We start from the raw sequence: 16,289 nt of genomic DNA, 5'->3' as shown, positions 1-16,289 counted from the left end.
GCGGCGGGTCGGGGAAGCGGCGGCGGCGGCGGCGAGGGTGTGGTGGACACCGTGGTGCGGGCTATGGCCGTGAACCTGAGCCGCAATGGGCCGGCGCTGCGGGAGGCCTACGAGAGCGTGGTCAACGAGAAGTCCCCGACCGACTGGTGGGCGACGGGGCGGGCCGGGAGCGGGCCGGGGGCGGGCCGGGGCCGGGGCCGGGGAGCCAGGGCGCGCGGAACCCCGAGTGCCGCGCACCTGCGCCACGCCCGCCAGAGTAGGCGCCCACCTTCGTCGCCCCTGCCCCACTGCTTGTGCCGCTTAAACCCGGGGGCGGCCCGCTGGGTCCCCAGCGCTTCCTCTCCGCTAGCCGCCGGTCTCGGCCCACGGGCCTCGCCGGATCCTGGGCCTGCTGTGCTTGACGGCTCCGCCAGGTTCTCATTTCCTGCTCGGGGACTTCCGTGGACAGTGGGGCACTTTGAGAAAGCCCTCTCAGCCCTCCTTGAGAAAGCGGAAGCTACATCTGCCTTCATTCCGAATGTTCCGTTCAGCAGTGGGACTCCGAGGGTGATCTAGCAGCCAGACTGCAAATGAGAGCCTTGCTTTGGGATCGAGGGGTTTAGGTCCTTGGTTCTCCAGGGATTTTAAGAACCTCCCTTTCATCAAGAAGAATGCTACTTCATATGCGTGAACTATGGGGAGGTGAACGGAAGGAGGATGCTGGTTATGTGTTTGGAAAAAGGTCCCATCTTGCCTCCACCTCCAGTGACATCCTTTGCTGCAATGTCGGTAATAGGGCCTTTATAGTACAGAAAGCCTGAATCTGAAATCTCTGGCAGGGCCCACGGTAGCCCACACATAGACCCTTGTTCTGTCCTGCAACAAGGGTCGTTGCATGCATAGTAATTCTGTTACTTTCCATATGGCTTAAATTACGCACAGAGCAGTTTTGAGCATTTATAGTTCTAAGAAATATGCTGAGTATAATGAAGTAAGGTGACCAGCTTTGAGGAGCCTTATTCCTTTGCCTGGGAAAGGGCCCTCTGGGCGAGGCTGAACAACTGTGGCTTTCTCCGCTTGTCAAGTGCTACTGCTTTCTCATCTCTGCTTTCGCTGGTGCCCAGCCCACTGGCTTCTGTACAGTGTACTGTTGGGATATTGAGAACACTGGTGCCTATCCTTTCCTTCACTCCCAGGCTTTTTAGGGAAGAGCTTCAGAATACCAGCTTCCTGGGTCTGCAGAATCTCTGGGACTACGTCAATGTGGGCAGGTCTGCTTGTACAGACCTGCTGAAGAAATATCTGACCATGTCACTTCCCTGCTTAAACTCCGCAGTGGCTTCCTGTTGCATAAATACAGCCTGGACTCTTCGCCATGGCTGAGAGGCCCTGTGTGACCTGGCTGCTAACTGCCCCACCTGTTTACCACCACTCTAGCCTTCTTTCTCTTCCTTAAACTTGCAAGCTGGTGTTCCTCACAACCCTTGTTCTTTCTGCTTCCTCTGCCTGGAGCGCCTTTCCACATCATCCAAGGGGGCTCCCCAAACTTGATTTCTCAAGTGCTGGTATTGCCTTTCTGGATTCCTGTCCCTTTGGTTGCAGTCAGATATTCCCATCTCCCTGGTTGACATCCTCAGACACACACTAGGCATCCTCACTGATTTTCTTGTCACCCTTTCTCTTCACCAGAAAGGGTGGGGTGGGCCCCATCTCTGTCCCAGGTGTAGGGGTACTGAGAGGGGTACAGAAAAAATGGCAGAGAAGCGAGAAGTGGTCTCCAGTCTGGTGGGTCATAAAGTTTCACATTCAGAGTGGGCGCGTTGGAACAGGCCCTGAAGCAAGGTGGGATAGGGAGCAGCCATGACATCAACTCTCTATACTGGGTCAGTCTCCTGGGGAAACCAGATTCTTCCCCTGGGTTGTGGCATGTTTGCTCACTTCCCGTACCCACTTCACTACGTGACAGTACATGAGTGTGATGTGTTTGCGTGTGTGTGTTTTGTCTCCCATTAGAAAGTGAGTTCTGTGGTTAGGTCCTGGTAAGGATTATTCATAGCTGTACTCCATCACTAGCAAGTAACGGGTTGTCAGACCATGTTTTTGAAAGTGATTGAATCGTAAAGTACTTAGTGCCCCATGCTCCTTGTGCTCTGTGCCTGCACAAGCCAACACAGCATTTTTTTCTTTGTTTTTAACGTTGATTTGGAAGAAGGGTTGTTTGAATGTTGGATGAACTTCTGAACTGGGAACATTCGAGAAGGTGGCTTAGGCTGGAGCCTAGGACAAAGGGGAATGAAGTCAGAGGGGTAGATGGTAGGCATGGGGCGTGGCTTTTGTTAGCTGCTGGATCTCTTCTTGGAAACGCTAAGCCTGAGCAGCGGTCTCGCTAAGCCTGAGCAGCGGTCTCTGCTTCTTGGTGCTGGTCGAGTGTGCCTGACTTCTGCAGCCAAGGTTGGTGGTCTTCGAGAGGAATGGGCTTCTTTCCTCCAGGAGGAAGGCTGGTCAGGACTCTGGCCACCAGATTCTGGGTGTCCGCCAGATCTTTGGGCCTGGGTCATTCCCGCTAATCTTTGGACCTAGGTCATTCCCGCCGACTTTCTCGGCTTAGGCGGCTCTGCCCGGCGGTGCTTCCTAGGCCCTGGGAGAGCCGAGGGTACTTGATTTGGTTCCTGTCAGACTGTTGACCGTGCAGTCTCTGGCACACCTTGGCAGCCTGTGCTCTGGAGCATGGGGAGACTGGGTTTTGCCTTTGACTTACTGTCCCATGGATTATCACCTTCACCTTGGGGTCTGCCAGCACTCTGGAGCTGAGCTTCTGCAGAGTTCATGCTGACGGCTGGGCTTTATGTGGACTGCATGGATGCAATCTCTTCTAGAATGTTCTCTTTGAGTAACCTTTGTTCGGTCAAAGGACCTTCCATGGCCCAGATTTAATACAATTTACCATACTTCTCGGAGAAGGCAATGGCACCCCACTCCAGTACTCTTGCCTGGAAAATCCCATGGACGGAGGAGCCTGGTAGGCTACAGTCCATGGGGTCGCTGCTTTACTTTCACTTTTCCCTTTCATGCACTGGAGAAGGAAATGGCAACCCACTCCAGTGTTCTTGCCTGGAGAGAATCCCAGGGATGGCGGAGCCTGGTGGGCTGCCGTCTGTGGGGTCGCACGGAGTCAGACATGACTGAAGCGACGCAGCAGCAGCAGCAGCACCATACTTCTCAACACTTATAGGGCACAGATTTATAAGCCCAAATCTTTGCCGACATTCTCATGAATAGTCTTAGAGATGGAAGGTATTATCCAGGGTCACCTGTAGAGACCTGAGGTTCTGCTAGGTTATAGAACTTGCCCATAGGAGCCTGTCCTATGAGGACTTCATGTTGAGTCATGGCCTCTATGGTTTCTGACGCCGTATGCAACTTATAAAAGTCTGCGTTTGCTGGAAGAGTCTCAAGCCCAGACAGACTTGCTCCACCAACCTTTCAGCGTTTCCAGAAGACTGCAGACATGCACAAGGGCATTGGTTATTAAAAATGCATGTATTTCTCTTTCCGACTTCTCCTTGGTGTGCTCTGGTTTCAGGAATATGCGGGTATCTTTTGCTTGTTCATATGGACATACGTGGGCTTCCCTCATAGCTCAGTCGGTAAAGAATCGGTCTGCAATGCAGGAGACCCAGATTCGGTTCCTGGGTCGGGAAGATCCCTGGAGAAGGAAATGGCAGCCCACTCCAGTATTCTTGCCTGGAGAATTCTGTGGACAGAGGAACCTGGCGGGCTACAGTCCATGGGGTCACGATAGTCAGACACGACTTATCGAGTAAACGACTACCTCCATTGACATACACGGTAGCCCGGTGAAGCTTTCACACATAAATGTGTAGAACGTTGCCATAGAATTTCACAGCGTAGTTTCCTGCAAAGTAGACGCATGCTTCCCATATTCATAGATTTGGTCCTCATGACAAGCCGCTCTGGTAAGTTGGGCCAGTTCCAGATGAGAAGGCCCAGCAGCCTACTGAGATCCTGCCTCAGAGTGGGGCTTGTGTCGGCCCACTTGTTACTGTCAGGCTGAGCTCTTGGGGTGGTGAAGCTTTGGTGGGTTCAGTGAGGGCACAGGGTTACCAGGGCACTGGTTATGAGCCTGTTTGTGTTTTGTTTCAGGGCCCTCTTTACTTACGAAGGAAACAGCAATGACATCCGCGTGGCCGGCACGGGTGGTGAGTATGGTCAAATGAGGAGGTAGATGGGCTACAAGAGCATCAGGAGATGGGGGGCGGCAGGGAGAGTTGTGACATCAGTGCTCCATCTCCGCTGGCATTGCCGCCATCACAGCAGGAGGAAGGACACTCGGGGTGCAGAAATATTCCCTGCATGTGGCATGACCAGCGACACCTTCCCTGGCTAATGATGAGCCTGCCCCACATCAGTGTCAGTGTTGAGGAATTCCCTGCTCCCCTGATCTGAGTGACTGCAGCCAGCCAGGGCAGAGGCTTTCCCCCAGGAGTGTGGGGCCCACAGCACCCACAGCTCCTTCTGGCTTGCTTTGGATTTCAGACGTTTCTAAGTGAAAATACTTACTCCTTGGCTGTCTGCCTGGAGGTGCAGGGCAGCAGTGCTCTCTGACTGTGTCATAGTTGGGAGGAGCTGAGATGGGCAATAGGCCTGCCCTCTCTAGCTTGCAGACAGCCCAAGCCGTGGCCTGGGCTCTGTCCTTATCCCCCGGCTGTAGCTGAGACAGGATGACAGTTCGACAGAGCTGAGTGTTGGTGGAGGAAGAGAAGGGGCAGACCCATCCTTCCTTCTGCCCTCTTTCTGGTGGACTGAATCTCTGCTGGGCACACCCTCAGCTGGGAGAGGTCACATCTGTGTATGTGGTCAGCTGGGACGGGGTGACCTGGAGAAGTGCTGCTCAAATACAGGTGATAGGAATTCTCTGGGAAGAACAGGCTCTTGGCCAGTGCTGGGCAGAGGGGTATAAACTGTAGATCCCCCGCCCGATACCCTTAACTCCTCAGTTCTCAAGGCCAGCTCACCTGGCCTGAGTGATGTAGCTTCATTATTCAGTGCATGCTGACTGGCATCTTCTCTGCTTGCTGCATGGATGGTGCTAGTAACTTGTTGGTAGAAAGCCTCTTCCATGAGCTGTTCTTCTTGGTGGCCGTCTTTCTAGAAGGACTGCCCCTGATGGTATCAGGTGCACTGTGATGTCATAGGGAACTGAGAGTTGCAGAGTTCAGTGTTCATACCACCATTCACAGTGATATTCACTGCTGTGGGTGCCATGGGGTCGCGAAGAGTCGGACTCGACTGAGCGACTTCACTTTCACTTTTCACTTTCATTTTTCACTTTCATGCATTGGAGCAGGAAATGGCAACCCACTCCAGTATTCTTGCCTGGAGAATCCCAGGGACGGAAGAGCCTGGTGGGCTGCCGTCTATGGGGTTGCACAGAGTCGGACACGACTGAAGTGACTTAGCAGCAGCAGCAGCTGTGGGTGCCCAGAGCAGGGCCTTAGGACTGCCCCAGGTTCTGTGGAGCCCAATAGGTAAAATACCTGATCTAGCACCTTCTCACAACCTGGGAATGTTTGGGGTACCTCAGAAGAGTACTCCAGAACTCGAGTACATGCTGGGGCTTACAGCCTAGTGTCGGGAGAGTGGCATAGGGCCGTCCACTCCTGTTTGCCCATCACTCCCTCGTCCCTGCTCAGGGAATCAGAGAGCTGAGCCCCTATATGGCTGTGGGCAGTTAACATCTGCTCAGGAGCCCCTGGGTGGCCCTGGAGTCTGAGCAGACATGTAAGAACAGGGTGACTCACAGCAGGCCCTGCTGTCCCAGGGCGGTTAGTGGAGTTCAGGCTGTGGTAAAACTGTTGCAGAGCTCCTGCATTGGAGGTCTGGTGCCTGCCTGGTTTGCAGCAGAAATGACAGTTCCAGAATTACCTGTGGGTTTGCAGGAGGAGTGATTTTTAGACTAGTGTGGCTTAAACATCACTTGAGGTGCTTTTCACAAATGCAGACCCTGGGTTCCGTGCAGTTCTCATAAGTCAGCTTGGTGGAGGTAGGCCTAGGAATCCGATTCTGTTTCAGATAGGACTGAGAACCCAGGCTTAGAAGCAGCTTGGGTTTCCTTTCCTGGTGGACTAGGGTGGGTGTGGGGTGCCTGGGCCACCTCTGACTCTCCTTGTGACCGCTGCAGAGGGGGGCCTGGAGGAGATGGTGGAGGAGCTCAACAGTGGGAAGGTGATGTACGCCTTCTGCAGGGTCAAGGACCCCAACTCCGGCCTGCCCAAGTTTGTCCTCATCAACTGGGTATGTGGAACTTGAGGGCTTCCGCGTTCTCATCTGGATGTGATCCAGAAAAACTCCCTTTTCTTATTTCCTTCTCCGTCTTTTGTGACTGCAGCAGGGGAGAGCTTGGCTTCCCAACAGCTTGCATCTGGTGACTGAACAGAATAGCGGGCACATTCAGTGTGGCCCAAAGGGTACCTGGGGCCCCACTTGTGCGGACCTCACTGTCCTGGCCCAGAATTGCTCCTGTAAAATGGGTTACAGGCCACCGTAGGACACTCGTGTCCTTGTCCCTTTCAGCGTAGTCATCCTGAGGGAGCAGAGGGCCTGGATAAGGGCTGGGAGGGCTCTGGGAGGATAGGACAGGGACTCGAATGAAATGGTTTCCCTCGGTGGGGACTACGGAATTCTAAGGAAACCTACCACAGCGGAAGTGGGTGGCTGTCCTTCTCCGAGACTCCCCCTGACTCGGAGGTTTGGGGTCTCACCATGTCCTCTGCTTTAGGGTTGCAGTTTTCTCTTTCCTGGAACACAGGGAAACTGCCAAGTCCCTGGGGTGGGCGGTGACTTTGCAGGGGGACCTGGGTCACACCGAGGAATGTGCTGTGTTGCAGACTGGTGAGGGCGTGAATGACGTGCGGAAGGGAGCATGCGCCAACCACGTCAGCACCATGGCCGGCTTCTTGAAGGTGAGGGCTGCTCCGTACGGGGCCTCCCAGCATTCATCAGATCCCCAGGTTCCAGCGTGTGAGTTAGCAGGAATCGCATCCAGAGTTGGCAGTGTGCCTTACACCGGAGGCTGCTCCACTCTTGCCCAGGATGTAGCCAGAGCCCCTGCAAGCTGGCCTCAGTGGGGACGAAGGACCACAAGGAGGCCATGCTGGAGCTGGTCTTGGGGCAGGGCTAAGCCTTGGGTTCCACTTGTTTTATGAGTACAGATTTTCAGCAGTACTTTGAGGATCTGGAGAAGGACAGTTGCTTATGTCCACAACCTCAATGTGCCTGTTCCCTTTAATGCTTTTCATTTCCAGTCCATTTCTGCATATATTTATTTTAGTCATCATATAATGGAACTTTCTTGAATCTCAGAAGCATTGTGATCAAAAAGTATTTGTTGTTCACTTGTCAGCTTACTCTTGGCATTTCTTTGGTTACTGGCAAGGAGATGCAGGACTTTGTTTTCTGGTTCTGCCAGCATTTCTTCAGATGCACTTCAGTTTCTCCATCTAGGAGGTAAAAGAGAGGGTCCCAAGCTTATTGGTATTATTTAGTACCAATAAGGTCATAATTCTCATTTCTCTTGGAGAAATAGTAACTTGCTTTTTGCAGAAAATGTGCTTGTTTCCAGGTGCCTTTTAAGATTAGTTTTCATTCACTAGGAAGAACCTCTTTAATGCCAGGGCTGTCTTGTGGCACCGCTGAACAGGCCACACTGTGGAGGGCATGGGCCTTCCACGAAAGCTGGGACAAGAGCAGCGATTTGCCTCCGCTGGTTTTCCTGAGGCCTTGGTGAGCGCAGGCCTCCTGACCCTGAGCCCTGTGCAGCCACTGTGCTGTGCAGACTGAGGTGTGCAGCCTGTCCTCTCCTGGGGCCGCAATGCTTCTTTTCATCAAGTCCTGCTCCTGCTGCAGGGGGCCCACGTGACCATCAATGCCAGGGCCGAGGAAGACGTGGAGCCCGAGTGCATCATGCAAAAGGTGGCCAGGGCCTCGGGTGCTAACTACACCTTCCACAAGGAGAGTAGCCGCTTCCAGGACATGGGCCCCCAGGCCCCAGTGGTGAGTGCTGTGTGGGCCTGAGGGCGACCGGACAGGAGTGTGCAGTTCCTAACTTCCAGACTGATTGGACCCACGTTCAGTGCTTTATTCCCAAAGGGACTGGGTGCCGCCTGCCTGGCTTCTGGTCCTGGAGCCTGATTGAGGTGCCTGTGGTGACCCTGTGCCTGACGGGAGCTGGAGCTGCCTCCTTGAGGCAGGCACCGGTGTGCGTAAGGGGTGGCCTCTCACCCTGTGTACTGGTGCTGGAGCCTCATACGCTGCCTCTGTGTGGTCAGGGGTTCTCTGCAGAGACTCCATCCGCCCTCCAGGCCATGGCACCAGAGTGTCCTGTGCGGCCCTGGACCATGGTTGCTTTGGAGAAACTCCTGGTGTACAGGGCAAGCCCCTCTTGAGTTGTGGCCAGACACCTTTGGGCTTGTGGCCTGGTGCTTAGTGCGGAGTGAGTCTCCCAACACACAGCTGAGGTTCTTGGGTATTCTGTGGGTGCTGCATTGCAGTTAGCTCTCTGAGGGGACCTCTGTCCAGACTTTGCCTCAGCACGGTCCAGCTTCCAGGGTTCTCAGGCAGGCCCAGGGGCCTTGCCTGCCTTGGCTTCCATGCACGAGGGCCTGGTGCAACCAGAGACGACTCTAGTTTTGTCTGGGGCTGAGCATCCCCACCTGCAGTTTCCAGGGCCTTTCAGGCCTCCTTAAGAGTCCCTGGTCCAAGCGCCAGTCCTTCCGCCAGTTCCCTCACCGCAGTTCTGAGCCAGTCTGTGCTCCTGGCAGTGGCCCTGGAGTGAATTCTCTGTCCCCCTTAGGGCTCAGTGTACCAGAAGACCAATGCTGTGTCTGAGATCAAAAGGGTTGGCAAAGACAGCTTCTGGGCCAAAGCAGAGGTAAGTGCTGCCCAGGGTATGATGAGGAGAGTCTGTGCACCAAACACGAGCTGCTACATCTCAGTTTTTCTTACAATAAGTTCCCTGATATTTGTTCAATAAGGGATTTGAGTAAATAACCCTTTTCGCACCCATTTGCAGATGGTTGAACTAAGGGTTAGAGGTGTTAAGTAACACAGCTAATGAGCGTTGCTTCAGAGCCCATGCTTGACCACAGCCTGTGCAGGCTGCCTGAATAGGACAGAGGTGAGAGGGCAGGTCCATGTTGCCGGCAGTGCAGAGGCGGAGTGGGGCAGGCGGGTGCGACTCTCCCTACAGAAGGAGGAGGAGAACCGCAGGCTAGAGGAGAAGCGGCGAGCGGAGGAGGAGCGGCAGCAGCTGGAGCAGGAGCGCCGGGAGCGGGAGCTGCGTGAGGCTGCCCTCCGGGAGCAGCGCTATCAGGAGCAGGGAGGCGAGGCTGGCCTCCAGAGGTGAGGGGGGGGCCGGCACCTACTGGGAGGGGCTGTCTCTCCTTCTCCCTAGGAGTGTCCCCCAGAAGCAGGTAAGGAGTATGCTGAGGCCAAGCTGCAGCTCTTCCTCTGCCCCTCCCAGCAGGAAATATGAACAGCATGAGGTGGTTTCAAGGAACAGAGAGGAGCAGGTGAGTCTTGTATGCTCCCACCTTGAGAGGCCAAAGTAATGCGTGGAGGCTCATCCAGGACAGGCGTGCAGGCTGCCTGCTGGGAGCAGTGATGGCCAGATGGATTCCTCCAGATGCACGCATCTTGCCCCGCAGGCCCAAGGGAGGGGCTTCCTGTAAGGGGCCTGCAGGGGACTGGGCAGGTCTGAACATGGGACATGTGGTGTCTCAGCGCTGGCAGTGGAGAGGAGGCTGAGGGCAGAAGCTTAGCCCAATGTGGGTCTCCTGTGGTCCTGGAAAAGACCTGTGAGCCTCTCAGCTTTGGGGTGTTGCTTCCTGACCCCCCTGCACAGCTGCAGGGAGCCAGGCGGCCCATGGACCCCTGGGCCTCTTTCACTACCGAGTACATGGGCACCAGGAGCCTGTTTGTCCGCAGCCAGCACACCCTCGGGAGATTTTCAAGCAGAAGGAGAGGGCCATGTCTGCCACCTCCATCTCCAGCCCCCAGCCAGGTGAGACTTCCCTTGGTCCAGCTGTGAGGCAGGGGAAGGCTGAAGGGGTCTGGGGTCCCAGTACAGGCCGCCCTGAGGGATGAGTGAGGAGAGCTTGTGCTTCTGTGGGCCGCTTCTGGGATGCGAGCCTGGGACCCCAGGGCCACCTGCCTGCTCTTGACCTCCTTCAGAGACCTGGTGGGATGGAGGAACCACGTGTGGCTCTAGAAAGAATACCCTCCAGTCCTGGCCCTGTACACCTGGCACACCTCCGGTGCTGGGCTGTTATCTGGGCCTCAGGGCCTGGATCAGTCATCTCTCTGGCCCTCAAAGGCTATAGCAGACTACGCTGCTGACCCGCTCTCGAACACTGCACAAGGCCACGCTACATATATGTGATGTGTGTGTGCTAGGTAGTATTCCTGCAGCTGTTGCACGTCCCCACTCCCTGTGCGACGCTCACTGTCCCAGAACAGGTTCCTCCTCTGAGCAATACAGAGCACAGAAAAGGCAGCAAATACTTGCTTCTTCCTCCTGTCCAGCTGGGTGATGTCTTCCATGTTTACCATTGGTTTGTAGGCAAGCTGAGGAGCCCCTTCCTGCAGAAGCAACTCACTCAACCAGACACCCCCCTCAGCAGAGAGTCAGCTCAGGCCACGTCAAGGCCCAGGGCAGGCAAGGCTGTTGGCTGCCCCGTGGGGGGTTGAGGGTGGGAGGGAGACATGGGTTGTCCTCTCCCCTCCCCTGGGTCAGAGTGAGCTGTGTCCCCTCGTGCAGATCCCCGCGAGGAGCCAGTGCCCAGCATCCCTCCGTGTTCGGTGCAGGTGGAAGAGGAGGCTGTGTACGAGGAGCCCCCAGAGCAGGAGACTCTCTATGAGGAGCCTCCAATGGTGGGTTCTCTACAGCAGGGCAGGTCTGTGAAAGGGCCACATACCCAGAAACGCACTCCCTGGCCCTCCCATCGTGGGACACCTAACTTCTGCGACTCACTTCCTGTGGATTGTCTTGCTTAGTTCTGGGCGAGGGCCTGTCCCACATTCCTCCCCACAAGTCCGCGGGGAGCCCTGGTCACCAGCAGGGTTGAATCTGGGGTAATCAAGACCTCAGACTTGGCTTCTTCTTTCCCGTCCATGGGCAGGTGCAGCAGCAAGATGCCAGCTCTGAGCCCATTGACCACTACCCCGGGCTGAGTGGGAAAGGGCTCTGTGCCCGGGCCCTGTATGACTACCAGGCAGGTAATATGCTGTCCAATCACCTCAGACCACAGGGCCCAAGATCAGGAGGCAGGATTTGGGGGTCCCCTCAAGGAACTAGCCCCAGGAGGTGTCAGAAATGAAAAGAGAAGGGTGAGAAGGAAGAACGGGTGGGTGTCTTGCACAACTCAGGCCTCCCCACATGCTCTGAGCAGCTTGCTGCCCACTGGTGGGAATCCCGGTTGCCCACCTTGTTCTGGAACTATGACCAGAGGGATGGGTCAGGCCTGGATGCTGGTACCCCTCCTGCTGACCCTGGGTGGAGGCTTCGGGGAGCAGGCTGATGTGTGGAAGTGCTATACTGTAGCCTTTCCCTGGGACAGTGGTCCCAGAGCCAGACCGTGTGGAAAGCTGTGTCCTTGGGGACTGGCCACAGGAGCAGCATCAGGACAGGCTGGTGGCCAGGGTCCCCGAGCTCTCAGCACAGCTTCTGGGCTCACCTTCTTTGCAGCCGACGAGACCGAGATCTCCTTTGACCCTGAGAACCTCATCACCGGCATCGAGGTGATTGATGCAGGCTGGTGGCGTGGCTATGGGCCAGACGGCCGCTTTGGCATGTTCCCCGCCAACTACGTGGAGCTCATTGAGTAAGGACGCTCGGCTGCGGGCTGAAGCCCAGGGCTGACCTGCCCTTCCCCACCCAGGTGTGGTTTCCTTCTTGCTGGAAGAGGTCGGGTGAGGGTTGTCTATGGCACTTTTCCAGGAATGGTATCTGCTGATGAGGACAAGCCCTCTGGCTCCCTCTGGCTTGGGCGGCTTGGCCTCTGTTACCCCCAAATGCAGCAATAACCTGGTGATCTCCAAACGTGCTACCAGAGCTTCCCAAACTCCTCCCAACCAGCCTGGCCCTTGACCCACAACAGAAGACACTGAGCCAAGGCCTGCCCAGAGCCAGCCCCCGAGTACCCTCTGCCCAAGGAGTATGGCACTGCCAGGCGGGGGTCTGAGCAGGGGCACCTTGAGGCCTCCTGCCTTTGCCTTTTTTTCCTTTTCCTGTTGCCTCCAAGGGATGCTGTCTATACCTAGAATGTCAGTGATCCTTGGGAACAGTGACCTTAGTTTATGACCAAAGTCGGAGTGGGTCATGACAATTCTGACGACAGTCTTTCTGGATCCTACTCTGTCCTCCCCATTTCTCTGTCCCTCGGCCTGGACCATGGGCAGACAGGGACAACCGGGCCCCCGTCTGAGTATGTGAAGGAGGAGGTGAAACGTCAGCAGACACTGCATGTCCTTGCCCGTGGGCTCCCTCTTGTCTCCTGGCCCCAGTGCGACCGAGAGGTTCAGGGCAAGGAACCACGCCGGCCCGTTCCTGCTGTCTCTCCTTGTTTCTGCCCCAGCTCCCCCGTGTCTGCGTTTGGAGTGACGGTCGCCCCACCCAGGTGCTCACGCTGATCCACCCTGTTGTAGCCCTCACGTGTAACCCCTCCGACCTCTGAGCAACCATTAGCCACCGGAAGAGGCATAAAGATACACATGTGACTGAAGTCAGCCTCCTGCATCTCCGTTCTCTGGGAGGGGCTGGGACCACTCTGACCCCTACCACAGGGCACTTCCCCTCGCCTAAGAGAGTCCGTGTGCCTGCGTGCGTGGAGTGAGGCACCCGCACCGCCGTGTCTGGGGAATTCCAGCCCCTCTTGCTGGTGCTGGACGGAAGCAGCGTGGGTCAGAGGACGTGCTGAGCAGGCTGGTGGCCAATCCCAGGGCCCCCGCCCTGCCTGGCTGCAGATGGCACTTCTGTCTACTTAGGCTGAGCTGCAGGCAGGTCCCACCATGTCCAGATTTCTCAGGACAAACTCCAAGGCCCAGCCCAACCATGGGAGCTCCATGAGTCATGTACGGCCAGCTTTAAGGCCACCTGTGGGCCTATCCGTCCCTGGACAAGGGGACACTCATAGAGCAGGGCCCAGGGTACCATCTTGACCTTCCCACCCTGGGGCTGCAGACAGTAGAGGGCGATGAGGGTGAAGGAAGTGGTGTCCTGGCTGTAGTCCTGGCTCCCCACGGGGCCGGCTGCATCACCTGGACACCCCTTAGGTGCCCTTGGGCACTCTTAATTTAGAGCAAGGGTACCAAGTGGCTCTGCAGCTTTGGATGTTACATGGTGAGTTGTCAGGAACCACTTGACAGCCAGGGATAGGGAGTCTCCTGGCCACCCCCCCCCCCCGATGGGGCTGGGTTGGGCAGGCAGCAAGGGCCTGGGGCTGTGTTTCTGGCATCCCAGGCTGCAGACCTGTGGAACTAGCCCTGAGGGAGCGCTGGGGTAGGGGGCAGGCTTCTGCCAACCCACCTGCCGGACAGCTGGGGCCATGCTGAGCTGGAGACTGTGGAAGGAGGTGCCTTTATTGCCGGAGCCCGCCCTTCACTTCGCCTTTCCCTGGGCAGCCACAGCTTCCATGGCCTTGCGCACGGTCTCCTCGTCCCCCAGGAACCGCATGGGCTTGGTGGGCTTCAGTGCCTGGTCCAGCTCGTACACAATGGGGATCCCCGTGGGCAGGTTCAGCTCCATGATGGCCTGGTCCGACATCCCTGGACCAGAGGAATAGGGTCCTTAGCCCCTCCCGGCCTGTTGACCAGCCGGCCACCTGCTCATGCATTTAGCAGGTTTCGTGACCTTTATGGGCCGTGGTGCTGTCAGCCAGGCAGCAACCCTCCCACCCCTGACAGCAAGGCCACAGGAGTATGCCCAGAGAAGGTCAAGGCAGCACTGAGACAGCAGCCTACAGAAATAGCTGTGGTGGACCAGGGACCTCACTCCACCCCAAGTCGTCTTGATCTGGGGCGATGCCATCAGCCCCCTTGGCCCAACGTGAACTCGGGCCAGACTCGATGTTTGGGATCAGGGAAAACATGAACCATTTGGTTTCTAGAGAGTTACAGTTTCTGGACATTCTAAGCAGAGGAGCACCGGAGCCTTGAGAAGGGGGACGGGGCAGGGAGGGACAGCGAGAAGGGCTGCTCGTGGCCACGGCGGATGGGAGGCCCTGCCAGGTGTGAAGCGGAGATTTCCGAGGAAACCCAACCCTGCTGGCCTCCCACAGTCCGTGGCCCGGAATAGCAGCTCGACCTTTGGTATTCCTGCCACCCCACTCTCCTGATGCAAGGAGAGCCTAAGAGAACATGCTCTGGTCAGTGGGAGGCCCCAGTCAGGTTTGCCTCGGTGCCTTTGTTTCTCCTAGACCAGGCTGCCGGAGGGCCCAGGAGGGTGGGCAGGTGGTCTTTCCATCCACTAGGCTCAGCGCCAAGTGTGAGGCGTCTGTGTGGACTAAGCATCAGGAAGGCAGCTGGGGCTTCCATGAAGGAGCCTGTCATGCTGGGAAGCACTGCTCTTTTAATGACGCCAAGTTACCAACCTAAGGTCTCTAGCGTTCTCCACACCCGCTCCCTTCTTTTGACTAACCTTTGCTCGGAGTGTGTGTGAGCTGGGGTTACCAGTAACATGACTTGACCAAGTTCACTCTGCAGACTGGGATTTAGAACCAGATGGCCCTGTCTTCTCAGGAGCGGATGTCCTTGGGCAAGATGCCAGCCCCTGGGCCTCCCCTCTTCTCACCTGGGGCTTGTGTTTGGGAACCTGGGCCAGCAGTGGACCCCTGTACAGGGCCTGGGCCCTGAGTCAGTGGTGGTAGACATTTTCACCCAGAATCTTGAGAAGGAGACTCATGACATGGTGTCCCAGTACACAGAGAAATTTTTTAAAAACATTTTTCATTTTTTTTTTTTAACAGAGAAGGTTTCTCAACCCTCCTGGCTGTGAACTGGAGTTCACAATTAAAAAACCCTACCCTGATGCTGACGTCTGCAAAGCTGCCTCAACGAAGCGACTGTCCCTTCTAGGGAAAGAGCATTTGGGGGCTGATGGCTCATGGGAACGTGTCACACACACCCCGCCCCCCCCCGCCTCTGCCCGTTCCGTGTGTGAGGACGGGCCTCACCTTCTAGGTGTTTGACGATTCCCCGCAGGCTGTTCCCGTGGGCTGCGATGAGCACTCTCTTGCCAGCCTTGATCTGAGGGGCAATCTCATCATTCCAGAAGGGCAGGGCCCGTGCAATGGTGTCCTTGAGGCTCTCACACGTGGGCAGCTCCCCGGCTTTCAGGCCTGCATAGCGGCGCTCCTGGGGGCATCCATGCTACTGGTCACCCCCCAGGCGGGCACCCCCGCCTCGACCCGGTCTCCACCCCTGAAGCCCTGGTCCCCAGGCTTCCTCTTGCCCTCCCGCATCCCAGCACCTCACCTTGCTGATGGAGGTGTAGTAGGGGTGCTTCTCATCCATGGGGGGCGGCGGGATGTCAAAGGAGCGCCTCCAGATCTTCACCTGCTCCTCCCCGTGCTTGGCCGCCGTCTCCGCCTTGTTGAGGCCGGTGAGGCCCCCATAGTGACGCTCGTTGAGGCGCCAGGTCCGCACCACAGGCAGCCACATCTGGTCCGTCCCGTCCAGGATGGTCCAGAGGGTGCGGATGGCCCGCTTCAGCACGGACGTGTAGCAGATGTCAAATTCCATCTTGGCGTCCTTGATGGCCTGGGCCCCCTTCTTGGCCTCCTCAGCCCCCTTCTCGCTCAGCTCTGCATCAAACCAACCGCAGAAGCGGTTCTCCTGGTTCCAGGTGCTCTCACCGTGCCGAACCATCACGAGGCGGTGGGTAGACATGGTGGTAGAGGTGGGGACTGGCGGGCTGTGGACAGGGACGGGTGACTCCTGGGCGCCTCAGCTTTATAACAGTCTGTCCCCAGCCCCCGCCCCAGCCAACTGCCAATCAGCATTCCGGGCCTGACAGGCGGCGGCAGGTGGCCAGTGGCAGAGTTAGGCGTGAGGCAGGCCAAGAGCTGGACTCAAAATAGCCTCACCAGGCCCCACTGCCCAGGGCCCAGGCTGGGTGGGGCTGCTGAGCAGGGCTGGGCGTGAAGAACAGAAGCCAGGGCCTCTGACAAGCCTGAAAATGCGAGGGCTAGCAGAAACAGGGACTCTGGGGAAAGAGCCCCAGAGGTTGGGGCGCC

General features: G+C 56.8%; 2 protein-coding genes across 21 annotated transcripts; one reads left to right on the top strand and one right to left on the bottom strand.

Annotated features, from left to right (window-relative positions):
- On the top strand, positions 1-12,779 carry DBNL (drebrin like). Of its 20 annotated transcripts, none has more exons than XM_081529453.1 (14): positions 1-146; positions 4,144-4,199; positions 6,182-6,294; positions 6,888-6,962; positions 7,906-8,052; positions 8,852-8,929; positions 9,248-9,399; positions 9,524-9,569; positions 9,985-10,060; positions 10,619-10,714; positions 10,817-10,929; positions 11,178-11,274; positions 11,744-11,879; positions 11,996-12,779. In XM_081529453.1, the coding sequence occupies exons 1-14, from the start codon at positions 64-66 to the stop codon at positions 12,009-12,011; spliced, it is 1,284 nt and encodes a 427-aa protein (XP_081385579.1). In that variant the 5' UTR covers positions 1-63; the 3' UTR covers positions 12,012-12,779. The 20 variants fall into 20 exon arrangements, with proteins under 20 accessions (XP_081385579.1, XP_081385575.1, XP_081385578.1 ...); XM_081529449.1 differs by having other exon boundaries at positions 9,967-10,060; XM_081529452.1 differs by having other exon boundaries at positions 9,521-9,569.
- Positions 12,780-13,614: 835 nt separating this feature from the next.
- On the bottom strand, positions 13,615-16,012 carry PGAM2 (phosphoglycerate mutase 2). The gene is made up of 3 exons (XM_081529469.1): positions 15,529-16,012; positions 15,228-15,408; positions 13,615-13,821 (listed from the first exon to the last, which is right to left on the bottom strand). The coding sequence occupies exons 1-3, from the start codon at positions 15,940-15,942 to the stop codon at positions 13,655-13,657; spliced, it is 762 nt and encodes a 253-aa protein (XP_081385595.1). The 5' UTR covers positions 15,943-16,012; the 3' UTR covers positions 13,615-13,654.
- Between the last annotated feature and the right edge of the window lie 277 nt (positions 16,013-16,289).

Source organism: Giraffa tippelskirchi, chromosome 9 (assembly GCF_054371585.1).
Source record: "Giraffa tippelskirchi isolate mGirTip1 chromosome 9, T2T-mGirTip1v1.2.pri, whole genome shotgun sequence".
In the NCBI taxonomy this organism is placed as follows: Eukaryota; Metazoa; Chordata; class Mammalia; order Artiodactyla; family Giraffidae; genus Giraffa; species Giraffa tippelskirchi.
Note: the sequence above shows the minus strand (reverse complement) of the source record. Positions and strands in the feature narration are given on the sequence as shown.

Coding starts and splice junctions, on each gene's coding strand:
- PGAM2 (XM_081529469.1), bottom strand. CDS start 15,942: ATGTCTACCCACCGCCTCGTGATGGTTCGGCACGGTGAGAGCACCTGG. Junction 15,409..15,528: donor ACTACACCTCCATCAGCAAG/GTGAGGTGCTGG, acceptor GGATGCCCCCAG/GAGCGCCGCTATGCAGGCCT. Junction 13,822..15,227: donor AATCGTCAAACACCTAGAAG/GTGAGGCCCGTC, acceptor CCTCTGGTCCAG/GGATGTCGGACCAGGCCATC.
- DBNL (XM_081529447.1), top strand. CDS start 64: ATGGCCGTGAACCTGAGCCGCAATGGGCCGGCGCTGCGGGAGGCCTAC. Junction 147..4,143: donor GAGAAGTCCCCGACCGACTG/GTGGGCGACGGG, acceptor GTTTTGTTTCAG/GGCCCTCTTTACTTACGAAG. Junction 10,930..11,177: donor TCTATGAGGAGCCTCCAATG/GTGGGTTCTCTA, acceptor GTCCATGGGCAG/GTGCAGCAGCAAGATGCCAG.